The following is a 22238-nucleotide window of genomic DNA, read 5'->3' on the forward strand; positions in this document are numbered from 1 at the left end:
CCCGGGTTCGATTCTCAGCACCACATACCAACAAAAATGTTGTGTCCACCGAGAATTAAAAAATAAATATTAAAAAAAAAAAAAAAAAGAAAAACAATGAACTAAGTCAGCGATATTTAAACTAGTATCTGCAAAGCCTTAAAAAAAACTATAGTTTTATGTACATGTGGTAGGCAGGGTTGTCACAGTTTTCAAATTCATGAAGAGGTTTATGTTTTCTAATATTTAATGACTTTAAATTATCATATGTTCATTATATTGTCTGTGAAACACTACATAAAAACATGTATAAAAATGTGGTTTAATCCAAGGATGGCAATAGGAGAAAACACTATTTCTGAAAATCTAATAAGGCTCAGGTTTAAATACTGACTCTGGAACCTTATACAAGTTACTTTGTCTATTGGCTTTAGTTTTCCTATCTGATAAGTAGTTTGAATATATTCATGGAATTAAATATAATAATTATGGTTCCTGAAATGTATGGTAGGCATTCAATAAATTACAGGCATCATTGTTACACTATTATTTGCAACAAAATTAACTTCCATGAACAAAATACAGTTTAAACAAGAGTAGAATCATAATTTTTTTTTTTTTTTTGATGGTGGTACTGGGAAACAAACCCAGACAAGTGCTCTACCACTGAGCATTCTGCCTTACAAAATGCAATTCAACGAAAAACAGATTATTAATGTATACATGGAATTTGTACTCTAGGATCTTACTTTTCTGATAGTTGTTAACATTGCTATGTAAAAATGATGACAATATGGTCTGATAGGCATGGATTTCTCAGTTCAATAAGTGTACCAGGTATTCATAATGAACAAAGTCGAAAATATTAACAAATTACTCTTCTCACCCATTAGGATTTTGATTATGATTATAATGAACAACTTATGGTTTTATCAACCAGTATTTCTCACATCATTTAGCTGCCTGTTGCAGAGTGGTGTGGCTGTGCTGGAATTCTGCTTATTCCCTGCCTTTAAAGCTGCATCTCTTCTTGCTTGTTCAAGAAGAACTCTTGCTCTTTCTTTAAGTTCTTCTTGTCTGGATAACATTCGATGCTTAAAAAGCAAAGAAACAGAATTAGACGCCAAATTTAAAGAAATAAACAAATCCATTTTCCAACAAATAATCTACATTTATAAACGAATTAAAAGTTAGACAATCTGTTGAAATAAAAGGTCAGGAGTAAGGGTTTAGCTTTCTTACTAATATTACCTATACAAAATATTAATGTTGACTAAACATTTAGAATGAATACATAAATCTTGACATAAAGGAAATATCTTTACTGTCTAAAATTGGATTGACTATGATAAGCCACAGGCCAGCATCATTCTGAATGGAGAAAAATTGAAGGCATTCCCTCTAAGATCTGGTACAAGACAGGGATGCCCTCTCTCACCACTTCTGTTCAACATAGTCCTTGAAACACTGGCCAGAGCAATTAGACAGACGAAAGAAATTAAAGGCATAAAAATTGGAAAAGAAGAACTTAAATTATCACTATTTGCAGATGACATGATTCTATACCTAGCAGACCCAAAAGGGTCTACAAAGAAACTATTAGAGCTAATAAATGAATTCAGCAAAGTGGCAGGATATAAAATCAACACGCATAAATCAAATGCATTCCTGTATATCAGCGACAAATCCTCTGAAACGGAAATGAGGACAACTACTCCATTCACAATATCCCCCCCAAAAATAAAATACTTGGGAATCAACCTAACAAAAGAGGTGAAAGACTTATACAATGAAAACTACAGAACCCTAAAGAGAGATATAGAAGAAGACCTTAGAAGATGGAAAAATATACCCTGTTCATGGATAGGCAGAACTAACATCATCAAAATGGCGATATTACCAAAAGTTCTCTATAAGTTCAATGCAACGCCAATCAAAATCCCAACAGCATTTCTTGTAGAAACAGATAACACAATCATGAAATTCATATGGAATAATAAAAGACCCAGAATAGCAAAAACAATGCTAAGCAGGAAGTGTGAATCAGGCGGTATAGCGATACCAGACTTCAAAGTATACTACAGAGCAATAGTAACAAAAACAGCATGGTACTGGTACCAAAACAGGCAGGTGGACCAATGGTACAGAATAGAGGACACAGTAACCAATCCACAAAACTACAACTATCTTATATTTGATAAAGGGGCTAAAAGCATGCAATGGAGGAAGGATAGCATCTTCAACAAATGGTGCTGGGAAAACTGGAAATCCATTTGCATCAAAATGAAACTGAATCCCTTTCTCTCGCCATGCACAAAAGTTAACTCAAAATGGATCAAGGAGCTTGATATTAAATCAGAGACACTGCGTCTGATAGAAGAAAAAGTTGGCTATGATCTACATACTGTGGGGTCGGGCTCCAAATTCCTCAATAGGACACCCATAGCGCAAGAGTTAACAACTAGAATCAACAAATGGGACTTACTCAAACTAAAAAGTTTTCTCTCAGCAAAAGAAACAATAAGAGAGGTAAACAGGGAGCCTACATCCTGGGAACAAATCTTTACTCCACACACTTCAGATAGAGCCCTAATATCCAGAGTATACAAAGAACTCAAAAAATTAAACAATAAGATAACAAATAACCCAATCAACAAATGGGCCAAGGACCTGAACAGACACTTCTCAGAGGAGGACATACAATCAATCAATAAGTACATGAAAAAATGCTCACCATCGCTAGCAGTCAGAGAAATGCAAATCAAAACCACCCTAAGATACCATCTCGCTCCAGTAAGATTGGCAGCCATTAGGAAGTCAAACAACAACAAGTGCTGGAGAGGATGCGGGGAAAAGGATACACTTGTTCATTGTTGGTGGGACTGCAAATTGGTGCAGCCAATTTGGAAAGCAGTATGGAGATTTCTTGGAAAGCTGGGAATGGAACCACCATTTGACCCAACTATTCCCCTTCTCGGTCTATTCCCTAAAGACCTAATAAGAGCATGCTACAGGGACACTGCTATATCGATGTTCATAACAGCACAATTCACGATAGCAAGATTGTGGAACCAACCTAGATGCCCTTCAATAGATGAATGGATAAAAAAATGTGGCATTTATACACAATGGAGTATTACTCTGCATTAAGAAATGACAAAATCATAGAATTTGGAGGGAAATGGATGGCATTAGAGCAGATTATGCTAAGTGAAGCTAGCCAATCCTTAAAAAACAAATGCCAAATGACTTCTTTGATATAAGGGGAGTAACCACGGACAGGGTAGGGATGAAGAGCTTGAGAAGAAGATTAACATTAAACAGGGATGATAGGTGGGAGGAAAAGGGAGAGAGAAGGGAAATCGCATGGAATTGGAAGGTGAGCCTCAGGGTCATACACAATTACATATAAGAGGAAAGGAGGGGTAAGAGAAAAATAATACAAGTGAAGAAATGATTTACAGTAGAGGGTAGAGAGAGAAAAGGGGAGGGGAGGGGAGGGAAGGGGAAGGGGGATAGTAGAGAATAGGATAAACAGCAGAATACATCAGTCATTAGAATGGCAATATGTAAATCAATGGAAGTGTAACTGGTGGGATACAGCAATCGGTATACGGGGTAAAAATTGGGAGTTCATAACCCACTTGAATCAAATTGTGAAATATGATATATTAAGAACTTTGTAATGTTTTGAACGACCAACAATAAATTTAAAAAAATGACAAAATCATAGAATTTGGAGGGAAATGGATGGCATTAGAGCAGATTATGCTAAGTGAAGCTAGCCAATCCTTAAAAAACAAATGCCAAATGACTGCTTTGATATAAGGGGAGTAACCAAGGACAGGGTAGGGACGAAGAGCTTGAGAAGAAGATTAACATTAAACAGGGATGAGAGGTGGGAGGGAAAGGGAGTGAGAGAAGGGAAATCGCATGGAAATGGAAGGTGATCCTCAGGGTTTTACAAAATTACATATAAGAGGAAATGAGGGGTAAGAGAAGAATAATACAAGTGGAAGAAATGATTTACAGTAGAGGGGGTAGAGAGAAAAAAGGGGAGGGGAGGGGAGCGGAGGGGAGGGGAGGGGGGATAGTAGAGAATAGGATAGACAGCAGAATACATCAGACACTAGAATGGCAATATGTAAATCAATGGAAGTGTAACTGATGTGATACAGCAATCTGTATACGGGGTAAAAATGGGAGTTCATAACCCACTTGAATCAAACTGTGAAATATGATATATTAAGAACTATGTAATGTTTTGAACGACCAACAATAAAAAAAATAAAAAAAATAAAATTGGATTGAATTTAAGTATACTTTCATTAGAACATAGTCTTATAAGTGGTGTGTGTAAATTACATGTTCCTCATATGTGCTCATAAACATAGTAAATCTGTCAGCCAAAAACATTTTTTTAAAGTTCTTATAGACTTTTTATGTTCTTATAGAAGTGACAACAACAATGTGTCTTCTAAATTTGTACTAGATAGACATTAAATACCTGTGGCAACCATCTTTTAAATTCCTGACATTAATATTTATAGAAAAATGCAAAGCTACTATATTTAAAAAAATAAATATGTAAAACTGTTTTTCTCCACTATTTACATTCTTTATAAGAAAATAATTTATCATATCAGAATTGGAGAAATATTCTCCAATTTGTAATTTTACAATGTATTTTTGGAGAACAACAGATATTGGCTGTCAATGAAAATCAGTTCTTAAATGGTGGCATTATTCAAAAACATAATATTCCTTTTTTGTGTATGGTACAGGGGATTGAACATGAGGCTTCGCACACGTTAGGCAAGTGTTCTATAACTGAGATGTATCCCAGATCCTTTTTATTTTATTTTGAGAGAGGTTCTTATGTGTTGTCCAGGCTGGCTTTGACTTTATCTCCTATCTAGTAGCTGAGATTATAGGCAGGTGCCACTATGCCTAGCACCATACTCCTTTTTTTCTATGGAAGTAACCAACTTCTGGCTTAAGATGGCTATTATCTTTACTCTGATGCTTAATTAATTTGACATCCTTTTCACTGTATAGTTTTTATGGTCAAGGAAAAGAAATTAGAGAACAAACTTATTACTTTACTATTATATGAAGCTTTCTCTTTTAAAAAATTAATATACCATTTTGGGGGCCTTTTTGTGATTGATATATTCAACTATAACTAGGCTGGGTGTGATGACACATACCTATAATTCCACCAACTTAGAAGGCTGAGGAAGGAGGATCCCAAGTTTGAGGTCATCATCAGCAACTTAGAGAGAGACCCTGTCTCGAAATAAAAACTTTTAAAAGATCTGGGGGCTGGGGTCATAGGTCAGTGATAGAGTTCTGGCCTATTATGTGTGAGGCACTGGGTTCAATTCTCAGCACTGCACATAAATAAAGAAAATAAAGGTTTATTGACAACTGGAAAAAAAAAGGATCTGGGATGTAGCTCATTATAGATCAGTGGTTGAGTGCTCCCTTAGGAAATCAGCAAGACCTGTCTCTAAATAATATATTATAAAAAGGCTGGGGATGTGGCTTAGTGGCTAAGCATCCCTGGTTCAATCCTTAGTACCAAAGGGGAAAAAAAATTAAAAAATAAAAAAAACCTGTAACTATTTTTAAACCTTTTTTCTATAATCTTAAGATTTTCCTTAAAATGTACAAGAAATTATTTTTGGTATATTCACAAGGTTATGAATTATTGCCACTAATTCTGGAACTTTTTCATCACTCAAGATTTTAAAAGGATTAAACAAAAATTCTTAATAGATACAAATGAAATATATAAGTGGTAATGATAGATTCTAAGTTAATGTTGCTAGGATATAACAGAATTAGTCATTGCATTTCTACTGGTTATAATATCAATACTTTCTCAAAATAGAAAAAAAGTTTAATGAACATTGAATTTTTAGTCACGATATCAGGCTTCAATCAATCCCTCTGTCATTAATAATAAGCAACGCAACATGAGCAGGTCACTTAAAAACTACACTGCCTTCCATTATATGATGATTAGGAATTTTGGAGTCAGACATTTGGGTTCAAATGCCACTTCCATCACTTAATTGTAGGCAAGTTACTCAATCTTTCTAAGCCTCCATTTTCTCATTTATAAAATTCAGAGGAAAAACAGACCAACTTTCATAAGGATAGTGTAAAGATTAAGTAATAGAGTAACACAATGAGCACTTGCACATGATAAGCACTGAATAAATATTGATTATTATTATTTCTTAATCCCTCAATTTCCTTATCTTTGAAATGTGGGGAATGAGAGTAGATCATCTTTAAGACTCCATTAGCTCTAAATTCTATAGTCCTTTAGTGATTCAACCCAACCACATAGACTGTGAAAAACTGTGCTTTGGTCTTAAGAAAACACAGACACAAATTTTATTTTCTGATTAGAAAATTACTAATTATATTATAAAATATAAAATTACAAAATTGTATTTTACTAATTATAGAGATTAGTAAAAAGAAGAAAAAAATCATTAGTAATCATGGTATCCAGAGATCAACACTGTAGAATCACAGTTTTTTCACTTAATACTTTATCATTTTATTTTTTTTGCAGTGGTGGGTATTGAACCCAGGGCCTCACACATGTTAAGACAAGTGCTGTACCATAAATACTTTATCATGAGCTTTTTCTCATGTCCTTATATATGCTTCTTGAAAATATGATTTTAATAGATTACCCAACATTCTATTATATAGATGTATTCATTAGACATTAGTTAACTTATTTTATTGGATATATAGGTTGTTTGAAAATTTTTCACTATCATAAATAATGTTTTTATTTGCCCTGCTGAGAAGAAAACACAGAGCTCATGCAAGTTCTCTGACACTGAGCTACATACTCAGCCCTATAAATAATATCTTTGTGAATACTCCTACATGTAAATTTTTGTATATGATTCTGATCATCTCCTTAGGAAAAATCCCTGGAAATAGGATCTAATAAGATAAACATTTTGTTGTTTTGAAATGAGGCCTTGCCAAGTAGCTGCCCAGGCTGGACTTGCACTCGTGGATCTTCTCATCTCAATGTCCCAAGTAGCTGACACACACAGCCATCATGTGTGGCTGATATAAACATTTTTAAGGACTTGATGCACATTATAAAATTGCCTATCAGTAATGCTGACTTCTTTACAACTGGGCTATGATTATTATTTAATGCTTAAATGATAAAAAATAAAGAGATATTGTGAACTTTAGGCACAAAGACTTTGGAGTCAGACAGGGCTGGTTTCGAATTCAAACTTTAAAATATATTATATGACCTTAGACTACTCTGTAAACACCAGATTTCTCACATATAAAGTATTACTCAACCACTTACTTCATTAGTTGTAAAGTTTAAGAAAGATAAGTATAAGATAAATAAATAATTGCCATTCATGTACTAAGCACTTACATGAGTAGCATTATAATTTTGTTAAGTCTATAAAAACATATAAGCTACAAAATTTCCTATAATTTAATGCTTAATTATAAGTCACAATTTTATCTATTACTAAGAAAAAACACTACCAATTAAATTCCAATATACTATCTATTATAAGTAATATCTTGATTTCAGAAAAGTTAAAATATAGAAAGATATATATCTGAGAATTAATAAAATATAGGGCACAAAAAGAGAAACAGAATATTATCAGTTAACATATGTAATCTCTTAAAAACCTACCAAATGTCAGCATCCATATTACAATTTTTGGTGTCAAGACATTATTCTTGCCAACCAAGTGCCAAGCAAACCTTTAATTCACCTTAAGCAAAATTCAACCCATAAACGAATGGCCAATGAACAAACATGAAGCTATAAATAAATGGTGCATCCTTTAATCATATGAATAGAATCACAACATAAAAAAATTTTAGAGCTAAAAGGGCTTTTAGAGATTACTTCATTTAACATACGTGGAAAATAAGATTATGAGAGTTTAAATGAACAGTTAATGTTACATTGCTAATTACTGGCAGAATCAAAATGAGAAACTAGGTTTACTGATTCTTAGTCCTGCATATTTCTAATTTTTAACCATTAATCAGTTTCTAGCTTTAAGTAAAACATTTGCCTTAAAAATCTGGCTTATATGAAAACTATTTATTGGATATTACATCTAAGGCTCATCAGATTCTGGAGTTGTCAATTACTAGCTGTGTATTATCCACTACTTATGAACACTATGTGATCATGAAAACTTTCAGACGGGTTTAACTACTTAAGACCTTTAAGATTTTTGATTAGGAAAAGAGAGGCTTGCTTTGATAGCTACTATATTTCTTTGATTCTAAGAAGTATTCTTTGCCTCTGTTCCTTCTTCCCTCCCACTCTTCCTCTCTCTCTCTTTCCATAGTGGTGGGGATTGAACCCAGGAACTCACACATGTTAGGCAAATGTTCTACCTCTGAGCTATTTCCCCAGCCTCTATATTCTTTCCTAATACTTCTGGCACCTTACAATCACAGTCTTTCAGTTCACAGTCAAGACATAGTTGTCTATCTACATATTGCTTGATACTTCTGGTGGCACAACAGCAATCCCTTGACATTTCCGTCAGAAACCACTTGAATATACTCTTCCCACAGATTAGTTCCAGGACCCCCTGTGGATTTTCTGCAGATGCTCTGGTCACTTAGATAACATGGCATACTATGCATAACTTAGGCATGTCCTTTTGTATGCTTTAAATCATCTCTAGATTACTTACAATACCTAGTACAATGTAAATGTTAATTTTTCATTTAGAAATATATTTAGTTATATAAATACACATTTAATCATAAACAAATTAGATGTTAATATGTTTTAAATTTACTACTTGAAAAGAAACAAAAACCAAGTAAGAATGACATTATTTTACATTTTTTTGTAAGTCTCTTTAATTATAAGAAAAAATCAGCTTGGATTCTCCCATATTTGTATTAAATCTGTTGAATACCAGGAATCATGGAATCTCCAGAAAATACTTCCATACATTTCTGAGAGAATGAGTGATAAAAGTGAATAATGTTCTAGCATTATGATAGAAGGTTTTATCTTTGAGGGCTCTCTGAAAGGGTCTGAGACAGCCTCAGATGTGAAAAGACCAAACTTTGAAAATTTTTGCTATAGCACCATATTTTGGTGGCACAGAGGACAATACTGTGTGGAAAAATAGGACTACCAATAACTCTAAGTCAAAAAGTGATTCAGAAGAGCTGGATTCTAAATGTGAAAAGCTTCTAGAAGTAACTTAATCCGTTCATATTGTTTAAAATGTCTTTGAGTAAATAAGTGTTTTATGTGATATGAAAATGTGTCCTAAATCTAAAAGAGTTCTTTCTATAGTTATAAAATAAAAATTCTAAGCGATAAAACTATCATAATTTTATTGGCATTTTTTTGTTGTAAATAAAATAATATTATATCTTATAATTGATGATGGGACCAGAGATTCGATACAGTAAATATTAGTAAGGAAGGGGTCAAAACTGCACTATATTTCCCTTAGGGGAGAAATATAGATGCTACTGGATTTTAAACCACAAACAATAATGGAACTAAAAATACCAATTAAAATGCAAGTGAAGTATTGAATAAAAATGCTTTAAATGGGAAATACTTAACTGGGTATTTCATTTTAGAATGATATTCTTTTTTTTTAAACACCTTTATTTATTTATTTTTATGTGGTGCTGATGATGGAACCCTGTGCCTCACACAAGGAAGGCAAGCTCTCCACCACTGAGCTATAGCCCCAGCCCCTAGAATGATACTTTTTTTTAATATTTATTTTTTAATTGTAGTTGAACACAATACCTTTGTTTTATTTATTTACTTTTATGTGGTGATGAGGATTGAACCCAGGGCCTCGCACGTGCGAGGCAAGTGCTCTACTGTTAAGCCACAACCCCAGCACCTAGAATGATATTCTTATTTAAATAAAAAAACTAAAATATCTTTGACTTATTATTGTGATAAAATATTGTTTTTATAATTGATAATATTTTGATTTGAAAAGTTAACATTCTTTATCCTTTAATCTTAAATTTGAGATTTGTAATCTTGAAATAATATAAACTTTAAATACATAGCAGGTACATTTTAGATTTTTTACAGTGACAAATTATACTTCACTGTTAATTATTTATAACATCTTGAGGTGTTCTATGAGCATAAAATGAAATAAAAAGACAGAATAGCTATTTACTAAATGTAAGTACTCATTCATTCTACTAATTCACTTACCTGGACTGTTTTAGCAGAATGATCTGCATGATTTAATGTGGTTCTATCAACATCTGGATCAGACTCTGTCTGCCTCATGGAAGTACGTTTTTTCTTTGCAAGGTCTGCATCTCTATTGTATGAGTATCCAAGTTTGGAAGTAGGAGATAAACTTGGTTTTTTGATAGGTGATTCAGCATCTGTTCTGCATTCTAAGTTTTTAGAATTCTCTAATTTTTCTTGCTCCATGTTACTACTGATGTCTTGAGTCTGAAGTTTTTGCTGGTCTATCTCATCACAAATAAAGGGTGGAGTCACATCCTTCTTTTTATCACCAACATATAAGTCAGTTAATTCTAAAGTCTCAGCTTTTAATAGTCTCTTCTTGCCTAACAAAACCTGTGCTTGGGTTGGATCTGTATTGGAACATATTCCAGGGTCATCAGATCCTGAAGTCCTTCCAGAGCTCTGCTGGGACTTTTGGGGTTCTGTGTCACTTTTAGTTCGGCGACAGTAAGGGGAGACTGTGCTTGGACTGAGATGATCATCAGGAGTCTGATGCTCACTTTCTGATTCTCCAACCCCACTATCATTTACAAATACAGAGTCATCCTGTGATAAGAAGTCTACTGCTCCACTAGTAGGTTGTCGAAGATCAGGCTCCCGCTTCAGATCACTCAGCTCTGCATAGAATTTTTCTTGATCAATAGAACTGTTTGTATCTGTTTCATAGTTTCCAACTTTATATGTGCTTTTACTGCTGTTTTCCTCTATCTGAACAACATTTAATTCTTGGCCACTAAAATGTGCCCTTATTTGATAAAGATAAGTCATAACAGTCAGTTTGTCAGGAATTGCTAATAAAACCATATCAGAAGGTTCCAATAACCGGGAAATTCCTATGCTGGCAAATCCATCATAAGCCTTCAAAGAAAGGAAAAACACAAGACAAAGTGAATAACTCAGACAATCCATACCTTTTTTCAAACAGCAACATTTTAATATTTTTGTTATTGTATAGGATACATAAACATTACTGACACTATGTCACATAAATGATATTCCAAAAGTCAGAAATGTTTAAAAGTGGTGAAGAATCAAGGAAAAAAAAAGTTAACTACCCAACAATTGAGATATTCCTTTCCAGAAAAAATAAAAAGCAAAAATGAGACTGAAAAAAATATCTCAGAATCATTCTTTAAGATAAGGAACCAAGATATATAAAGAAATATTAGACTAAATCCATCTGAAGTGCTATCATTACTATCAACCTCTTTTCCACAGTAATGTAATTGCAGTGATTTGTGAAGAAAAAGCAGAGATGCATAAGTTGAAAGGATGAACTATCTGACTACCTGATATAAAATGCAAATAAATGCTATTTAAGCTTAGAAACATAAACTTTTTTTTTTTTTTTTTTTGGTACCAGGGATTGAACCAGGGGTGCTTAATCACTGATCCACATTCCCAGCCCTTTTTATTTTTATTTTGAGACAGGATCTTGCTAAGTTACTGAGGCTGGCTTTGAACTGGCAATCCTCCTGCCTCAGCCTCCTGAGCTAGTGAGCTTACAGATGTATGCTACCATGCCCAGCCAACATATAAACATTTTAAAATACCCAATTAAGACTAATTTTCATAATGAGAGGAATGACTTCATTTTTATTTTATGCATTTTGGAGAGAATTAAATGTTTTGAGTACTACAACCTAGTTGAGAATGTAAAGCTGCATTGTATTACTTTGTTAGCCTTTAAATGACTGTGGCATATCAGGTTTTTCTAGTTTTGAAGAACCAAAGCTGTTTCTCAATTATTACTATCCTGAACTAACCTTTGAAAACAGAACTGTGTTGCTAGGAAGCATTAAAAATATGGCTAAGATTTAGACACACTCTCAGAGAGAAGATAAGGATTCTCTAGATATATTCTTGCTTTGGGATGTTAAAATGTCTATTTTTCTAAAAACCTAGATTTAGAAGCATAATTCAAAGTTCTTCTTTAAAAGAACTATTAGGACATTATTAACAATTGAAAAGGAATCAGTCTTTTTGCACTTACATGTTAAAGTACATTTCTACCTTTGAATTTAATCCTTGTCTCATATTCTTCCTGTAGTTTAATAAATGTTGTGGAGTAAGTAAGAAAGAAAATGAAAAATAAATTGTGATATTAAAACCTCTTCAATTTTCACAGCACTATGCTTCATAATATAGGCACCTCAAAATATTTACTAGAGAGAATAACTCAGTTGGTGTGCGTGTATAGACTTGTTTATATTTTACATGTTTTAGGAAAATTAAAGTCATTTTCTTCCTTGTGTGTCTTGACTACTTGATTGACAGACATCAATTGTAAGCCATCAGGAAAAGCACCACAGGCAGTAGTCTCAACATTTCCTAATTATCTAAAACACTGACATACTGGGTAAGATCAGATGCCACAGGTAAATGCATTATTTTTATTCAGCACTTTTTGCAGACCTTGGAAAATGATTAGCTTCCTTGTAGGAAAACTCCTGCTGTTGTTCTGCTTCATGCAGCAATTCATTTTATGTAGACTAATTATACTAAAATCACTATTTTGAAACAAATCAAGTTTCTTTTATGCAAGCTCAAGACTTCATAAAAAATTTTTTCATATAGGTTAAATTCTTTTGCTCTGGTTGGTCACCTACTATCTTTTTAGCTGTTTGTGTATTAATAAAAAAGATTTTTCAAAAGGAAATTATCTTATTCATTCCTAAGTATAATTAAATCCTTAAGGAGTCATTGCCAGTTACATTACAGATCTTCATGGAACTTAAGACATGGGCATTGTCTCTTGTGCTGCTTTAAATTCATTCAAAGGTACTCAGGGTTATTGGAAGATCTACACAAAGGTGGAAATAATGGTTCAGGTAGCAACTGAGATACTCAATGTAGATATGTTTCAAATGATGAAATGGAAAGACTAACAATTATTTAATGAATAGTGCAATAAGTAGAATCCTCAAAGTTAAAAGTCTTTCCAAAAGCCACGATTAACTGTCCTAGAAAATCTAATTGAGATTTGGGGATTGAACCAGGTTCTCAACAAATTAAGCACTTGCTCTAACCACTGAACAATACCCTCAGGTATGAGAAAAAAATTAAATGAGATACTTTTCTCTATTAGTAATATGTAAATGATTATTAAGTTCCTAAAAAATAATATAAAATATGACTTAAGCCTTAATGAGATTCCCTATATTATTTAAAAATGTTAGGAAACTCAATAGTTTCCTTTTCAAAGATTTGAATAGTTAGTTAAAAGCTCCACTTTAGGGCTGGGGCAGTAGCTCAGCGGCTGAGTGCTTGCCTAGCATGTGTAAGGCACTGGGTTCAATCCTTAGCACCATATATATATATATATATATATATATATATATATATATATATATGTAGCTCCATTTGGTTCTTGTACCTTTATTTGTTTACTTACTTATTTTCGTGATGAGATGTTGCTAGTTGACCAGACTGGTCTTGAACTCCTGGGCTAATGGCCACCCTCCAATCTCAGCCTTCAGCCTTCTCAGCAGTTCAGACTATGGGCTTGCACCACTGCTATCTATCAGCTATTAATGGCTTATTTTATAATGCTTATCTCTGTATTTAATTCAGCTTAGCATTTTATTACTATGCAAAAAATGCACACATATAAGAACATAATTTACTTAATTAAAAAGGCATTTCACTTTAATAGAAATAAGTATTACAAAATCACACAGGAAATAATTCATGAGAATGATCTACTTTTTATAGCATGCCTACAAGACAGTTAATTTCTATGAGAAAATTATACTAATTTTTAAGGATTGCCTCTTTTTCGTGGCATATATCAATTTTTAAAAATGGCAGTTTCAAAATGTATTATTACTGGTAATAATTTTCAGAGAAATAAGAATTTTTCAATGGCATATAAATTTTTGGTTTTAGAGAACAATGTAAGTATTAAACTTGTTTTGTTGGAAATAATTTTTTTTTCTTCATGGTGTGAGGGATTGAACCCAGTCCCTTGTGCAACTTAGGAAAGTGCTCTACTACTGAGCTATGTCCCCAGCTTTAAATTCTTATTTTTTAATTGAACTTTCATAAAATTTTAAGACTTTCTTTTTCTTTTTGGTGATACTGAAGTTGAACCCAGAGACCCTCTACCACTGAACCACACCCTCAGCCCTTTTTATTTGATTTTGAGACAGGGTCTTACTAAATTGTAGAAGCTAGCCTTGTGATTTTCCTGCCTCAGCCTCCCAAGTTGCTGGGATAATAGGCATATGTCACCATGCCTAGTCCAACACTTTTATCACCAGTGGTTTTAATGATCTAATTTAAAATAAATTAAAAACTGTCTATGCAGAGTGCTGTGGCACATGCCTGTAATCCCAGTGGCTCAGGAGGCTGAGACAGGAGGATCACAAGTTCAAAGCCAGTCTCAGCAACTTAGTGACGCTCTAAGAAATTTACCAAGACCCTGCCTGTCTCAAAAAAACAAAAACAAAAACAAAAAACAAAAGGGGCTGGGGATGTGCTTAGTGGTTAAGCTCCCCTGGGTTCAATCCATGATTCCCCAAACAAACAAACAAAAAAACCTTTCTCTCTAGTGGTCCTTTAACCACTTTGTCCTATGAACCCCTTTAGCCACAGACACTTCTCAGAATAATGTTTTACAATTATAGAATAGATAAGAATCAAAAGAACCAATTACACTGGAAAATACAACTAAGCAAATACTGCAAAACAATTTGGGAACCAATAAAGTATATGCTTTTTATGAGAACATTTTTTATAACCGATTTTGATAAACTTAAAAGGTATTTGTAGAAATTTGCAACAACTGTAGTAAGATAGGATAAATCTATAATTTCTGAAGTAACAGTCTAAGGTATGCCTACTACTACCATGATTTTTTAAAATCAAAATTTACAATAGAAGAAAATACTAATGTTTAAAGAATTGAAAATAAAATGTATTTTTCTCTACATCTTCAAAGACCTCTTTAATTATATCCAGAGATCACAAGTTATAAACTCCTTTTCTGGTGGGCATGGTGGTACATACCTATAATCCAAACAACTCAAAAAGCTGAGGCAAGAGGATCTCAAGTTTGAGATCTGCCTCAGCAACTTAGTGAGACCCTGTCTCAAAAAATAAAAACGACTATATAGATCCAACCTAGATGCCCTTCAACAGATGTATAAATAAAGAAAATGTGGTACATATACACAATGGACTATTACTCATCCTTAAAGAAGAAATTATTATGGCACTTGCAGGTAAACGGATTGAGATGGAGAATATCATGCTAAGTGAAATAAGCCAACCCCTCCAAAACAAAGACTGAATATTTTCTCTGGTAAGTGGACACTGATCCATAATGCAGGCGTGGGAGGTATTAGGGAAGAATGAAGAAACTTTGGATTGTGCAGAGGGTGGGGAGGGGATGGGATGGGATGTGGGAATGGAAAGGATGGTGGAATGAGATAGACATTATTACTCTATAAACATGTATGATTACACTAATGGTGTGACTCTGCATCATGTGCAGCCAGAGGAAGGAGAAGTTATGCTCCATTTGTTTACAATGTGTCAAAATGCATTCTACTGTCTTATACAACTAATTAGAAAAAACTAAAAAAAAGAAAGAAAGAAAAAGGACTGGGGATACAGTTGAGTGATAAAGCTCCCAATCCCAGTATTGTAAAATAAAGAACTACAACAACAACAAAAACTCCAAGAAAAAACATTTCATTCATTTTTCAAATGAAGAATTCAATTCAGTACAAACATTTGTGTATCTAATGTGTGCAGAGTTAGGCACTTCCTTCCTTGCACACAGAAAATTATAATCCTGTACTGTGCACTGGGGTAAACAGATACATCAGCCTCTAGCCACAGTCAGCTGGCCCTTGGGGCTCTTGCAACTCAGCCCTATGCAGTTGCCCTGAAGGCTGAAAGGATCAATATCTCCAAATACCAGCAAGGAAGCTCTGATCTCAGTATATTTTAATTAGTTATGTGGAAACACATATATAGTTTACTAGAAAGTGAAAAGAACCAATGTTTATATCTTTTTGCTTCTACAAACCTAGTCACCTAGGTAAAAAGTCTTGTTTACCTATCAGGTTCCTGCTCTCATTTCCTTCTAACACATTTTTCTAATGTGTTAGAACATGTTATGTAAAAGTTATGGTACAATAGTTTTGGGTGTACTTTTAAAAGCTAAATCTTAGAATTAAAACATTATTTTTTTTTTAACAAACATTTAACAGTTAATGAAGACCATACATATATTGTAATCTGATCCCGGACTGGCTCTTGGATTTTTAAAGTCCTGATAAACCAAAGTAAACCAAGTATCTTATTTTTGAACTTTGGAATGCAAATTACCTTCTAAGAGCTGCAATTATGACCTCACCAAAACTCCCTTCACTTCCCCCAAATTAATAAAAAACCTGCAGAGAAGCCAAAATTGAAGCTATGTATTTTTTCCCCTTGGCATGTCTTACCTTTTTGTTGTTCTCTTTAATATCTTGAGGATTCAGAGACTTGTAGTCACTGAGGGAGAAAATGGCACAGTAGGTACATGAAGTATTTGATAAAAACAGCTGTTTTTAAAACAAACTGAATCTAAAAATTTGACATTCAATAATACCAGAGTAACCAGCAATTTCACAGAAATTCAATCAACAAAACTAATAGTGTGGAAAATTAAGGAAATAAATAAATAAATAAATAAAAACAGTGATTACATGTTTCACTGCCTGAAGCTTTCCATCTAAAAGAGAAGTTAAGGCAGGGGACCAGAGACTAGCCATGACAACCAAATTTACCATGAGGTAATCCCTGTTGTCAGTGTAGAAAGAGCTACAGGCTTCTTTATCTCATCTCATTTTAACATTAACACAATTTTCATAATAATTTGAAGTCAGTTTTTTTTGTTCAAGATTAAGGAGAAAAAAATCATTTTTTTAAAAGGGAAAATATGTTTTTTAGGTATTGAGAAGGAAGCAGTTTTCCTGGCATATACTTCTCTCAAAAAAGCAAAAGGTGTGGCTAGCAAAAAAGAAATATAAAGTCAAGTAGTTCAGGACATGTTCTATGAAATGATTTTGGGTTCTTTTAAAAACTGTGTAAATACTGGGGAATAGTAGCATAATGCCTGTAGTATCAACTACTTGCTATAAGGCAAGAGGATCGCAACTTTGAGGTCAGCCTGGGCAACTTAGTGAGATTGTGTCATAAAATAAAATGGATTGGGGAGGTAGCTCAGTGGAAGAGCATCCTTGGGTTTAATCCCAAGTTCTGCCAAAAGAAAAAGAAAAGAAATTCTATTATTTATGCAATGTAATAGGGAATGGAAACTGTTTCTACTTACATTAAGTCTGGTCTAAAGTGGTGTAATATAGCACAAAAAGATAAACCATTTCTCCATGATGTAGTAAAATTGGTGATTTTCACTCCTCGGTAGTTTTTCGTAACTTCTTTGCACCATACAAGCAATGACTGACTAGCATTTGGCTTTCGTCCCAAAATAGGACTTGGTGTAGGACTTGGCTAGAAGAAAGGAGAAGAGGAAAACATTAAAAGAATTTAATGAAAGATGAAAATTAACATTAATTGACCTAACTAGATCATTTGAACCCTTTGATGTCAGTTTAGGTCCTTCAAAGCTGTCAATTCATGACAACTATAACATCCAAGAGGGAGACATAAATCTTAAATTATTATCTTCAGTTTTAGCCCATGGCATTTGCCTGACAAGGATGTAGATAGGTGAGATTTTAAACTTATAAATAAGAATAAGCAAAGAGTTTTATTGATGGAAACATCATGTTAAAGTATTTAAATACTTAATGCTAAATACCTACGCAATTTTCACACACTAAAAATTCCCCCCAATTGCAATCACATATAAACATGGTTCCTTTTCGACTGGATTAAAAATAATGCATTTTAAAGTCTAAATTGTTAGTAGAGATCAAAATCATAGCAAGTTTTTAAAATACAGTAATCATATGTATGCATTTAAAAAATAACAATGATTATCATATTCAAGCATATAAATTTAATAACAGCAAAATAGTTTTAGAGTTTTTAGCAATAACTAGTTACTGGCAGCAACAGTACACAATAGTATTCATTTTGGATATACTCAAAATACATTTTAATTATCACTGAGAGCTATTTTTTTAAATATTAGCTGAGTTAGTTATACATGTCTTTAAAATCTTTATCATTTCTTTCCCCCTTGTTCATATATTTAAGACTACAATGATGGGAATAAAATTAAGACTACATCATAAGATTTTTATTATAAATTTTTGTTGTTCTTAAAATTATGTCATTTTATTTTACTGAAGAACAACTACATTTTGTGACAGTAACTTGGAGGCTGATACAATGGAAAAATAAAGAAATTGATTAAGTATTTCTGGATTTTAATCTTGCTATTAATTAAAAGTGCTTGCTATGATAATAAGGCAGACATAAAAGAGAGGCATCTAAAGAAAGGTGAAAGGAGAACAATTATTTACCCTTAATGTCGTTTAACAAGCAAGCCATTCTTAACATACTGCTTATTTAAGAAAGACCAATGATGCCCCCACTTGACAAAAGCATGTCAGTGCCAAATGATTAAAATCATCAACCACACAGGATTTTGATTTATGTATTTACTACTTCTGTGGGAAGACCACCAAGAAACACCGAGGATATAATTTCTCATTTTTATTAACTGTCAGATTAACAAATCATTATATAAACAATCATGAATCTAGCAAAGCACTGTTCTTTCAAAGATCACCTACATTAAGTCAGTGTTAAAAAAAAATGGATCATAAAAATTCAACAAATTTGAATCAGTTCCATTTAATACAAAGCAGTGGGTAAATATAAAATTCCCAATATAGTAAATTTACTTTAGAATAAATAATGGCTCTTTTAACTATTAATCTAATGTTATAAAAATGAACCATTAAATTATCTTTTCACTTAATTGTCCACTGTGACTTTTAAATCTCTCTAGTCACTTAACCTAAAAGTAGAGAGTGGTCTATGAATGAGCTAGGCGATCACTAAACTAGGCACATACTCACTTTTTTTCAAACTTTTCTATTACTTACTTGTCTACTAGCTATAAGATTATCTTTATTATAATGTTTTTCTATAAGAAATTATATTAAGGCAGTGAGTCACTTCAAGCATGGTTAGTATGAACATGGGCCAAATAATCCTATAATCATTGTACTGATTCATTCAAATTGTCAGTCACATGTACAGAGGTAATGTATAAATGTCATTATCACTGTTACAATTTAGGATGAATTTCTATATGTAAAAATAAAGAATATATATGATGGCATATTATTTATATATATATGATTATTAAAATCTCTAAGAAAACTCAATATAAAAAGACTAGAAAACTAAACCAAAATTTAGATTTGTTTCATCAAAAGCCTCATATTAAGGACACTGACTACCTTTCTGACTACAGGAAATCATATGAAATTGAAGAAAGTAATGAAATTACAGGCCCTATAAATGGTCATATTGGTTTGCAGAGAAAGGAAATTAGAGGCAGTATTAAATGAACAACTACTCCAGAACTTCTGATCTTTCATCTAATATTTTGCAGAGGGTCATAAAGGAATTAATAATCAAATCACTGTGAAAGTTTCAGTATATAATTGAATCAAATAATTTGCTTCTTGTTATAATGTTATAGCAGATTACTTGTCTTCTTTATGTCTGTTTCATCTGTAGAATGAGTATGATGATGGTTAACTATTTCAGAGCGTTGTAGTAACAAGATCTTTCTTTCTCCTCTATCCTACTTCCTCTCTCTGATCTTCTCTACACTCTTTCCCTCGATCACTTTGAAGCACACTGAATTTTTGTTGTTCCTTATATACCCCAGAAATGGTCTAACCTTAGGACCTTTGCAAGGATTGTTCCATTTTCCTGGTGTTCTCCTTTTAAGGATCTGCACACTTAACTCCAGTGCAACCTTCACCATTTATAAATATGCTATTTAATAATGCAGCCTATCTCAATCACCCAACCCCAAACTAGCATTCCTGATAGACCTTATATTGCTGTATTTTTGCCATACTATTTACCATATTTTTACAGTTCATATACTTTATCTTTTACTTTATTGGTTATTATACCTGTCATCACTAAATAAAAGATATATGAGGTCAATAACCTGTTTGCTTTATTTATGAACCTATCCCAAGTACCCAATGACAGCAGACACTCAGTAAACATTGTTAAATAAATAAATGCATTTAAAAAAGTAACACTATATATGGCAAGATCATTCAGTTCATGTTAATCAATCTAACTACAATTATGATTAACACCAAAGCATTATCAGCACTGAACTTCTATTTTGGGGGCCTCTTTTGGAACATCAAAGGCCACAAATTTAACATAATGAAGGTTTTACTCTGCAGACAAAGCTTTAACTAGAAAATAATGTCAGCACCTTGATATTCTATGTGTAAAATAGGGCATCTGTAATGGTTGGTAATGTATCTATTCCTATGTGTTTGGTGAAAGAAGCTCTGAATGACTGCAATACATTTCTTTCCATAGAAAGAAAAACAGCAAAATCTGTTCATAAGGGTCAGAACTGAACTCTGAAATATAGTTAATTTTAATATGTTATTTATGTTAACACAGCAGATTACATGTTAATAAGAAGGGCACCAAAATATTCTTTCCAACAATGGCAATAGTATCTGTTTCAGAAAACCCAGTCAAATAACTTGCTGAAAAAATTTCCTAAATTTCAAAAGCTATGAGAAATTTCAATTCCATTCTTTTCTGCTATATCCCCTTTATAGTTTCTCTTTTGTTATCTCCCCGTCTTCCACTAAACAGCTATCCATTCCTCTAGGTATTTCTCTGAATAGTTTTTTCTTTCCATACTTTGAGCTGATTCACTCTCAGGATTCCAACTATCACATGCAGATGATTCCCAAATGTACATTTATAGTTCAAACCATCTCAAATTGACATTTCCAGCTGGCTGTCCTTCCTGCCATATAAAATTCAAACTCAGTATGTTAAAAATCATATTTTTAATCTTTCCTTGCAACCTGCTCATTTTCATTGTGTTTGCAAATGAAATTGCTATTGTCCCAATTGCCTAGACTTTTATTCTTTGAATCACCTTTGAATTTTTCTTTCACCTGTCATCTTTTACTGGTTAATACATGGACAGGTTGGATGCTATGGTTATATTTTTGTAATCTATCTCCTTTTGACTAAATAATAGTGAAAATCTTCCTAACAAGGTTTCCTTCTTCTAAATTCTCCCTCTCAGGACCTACCATCATATTATAGAGTCTACTTAAAGCACAGCTAAAGCCAGAGTGGTCATCGTCCATTTTCCCTTACAGTAGTAAGGGTATCCTTAATCAGAGAGGGGATTGAGACCAGGGCAAAAGGTTAGGTAGTCAGTTTAGATAAAGAACCCTTGGGTTAGGAGGGGGGGGGGCAATTGAAAAAAGAAATAAAATGCTAATATCTCAAAATACTTCCCCCTCCTCCTAACCAGTTGGCAACTGCCTCCAGGGAATTAATTGTTCTACCACCAGGAGTTGATAATGAATGCCCCCTGGGTGGCTTCCTTCCAGCCTTTCTGGGCAGAGGTGGAAAATAGGGAGAGGTACCCTCTGGGCAGGCTTTTGGTTTTGTAGGCAAGATAAGAGTGGACATTAGAAGAAAAGAAACCTAGAATCTATAAAAGGGGCAAGACATCAGATATAAGTACCAGAAAATGTTATAGGATTATTGACTGTGGAGTATATTAATTAGTGTGTGTGTTAGATAAAGACTGTAAGCATTATGTCCATGATGTAATGTAAACTGCAAAACTTAGAAAAACTGCAGAACTTAGATAGACTTAAGATAGTGAGTCTATACCTGCTGAAACCCTAGGAATATACACCTGGCTTAGCAAATCTATGGAAGTAATTTAACAAATTAG

General features: G+C 33.2%; 1 protein-coding gene across 8 annotated transcripts in view; it reads right to left on the bottom strand.

Annotated features, from left to right (window-relative positions):
* Positions 1–22238, bottom strand: part of EHBP1 (EH domain binding protein 1) — a 310375-nt gene that overhangs the window by 89780 nt on the left and 198357 nt on the right. For all 8 annotated transcript variants that reach the window (XM_081264220.1, XM_081264222.1, XM_081264221.1 and 5 more), the window contains 4 exons: positions 17613–17791; positions 16744–16792; positions 10241–11143; positions 930–1073 (listed from right to left, as the gene is read on the bottom strand). In XM_081264220.1, the coding sequence (XP_081120346.1) occupies positions 930–1073; positions 10241–11143; positions 16744–16792; positions 17613–17791 (1275 nt within the window). The remainder of the gene's footprint in view (positions 1–929; positions 1074–10240; positions 11144–16743; positions 16793–17612; positions 17792–22238) is intronic.

The sequence above is a fragment of the Spermophilus citellus genome (assembly GCF_964194105.1).
Source record: "Spermophilus citellus genome assembly, chromosome: 13".
NCBI classification, from domain to species: domain Eukaryota; kingdom Metazoa; phylum Chordata; class Mammalia; order Rodentia; family Sciuridae; genus Spermophilus; species Spermophilus citellus.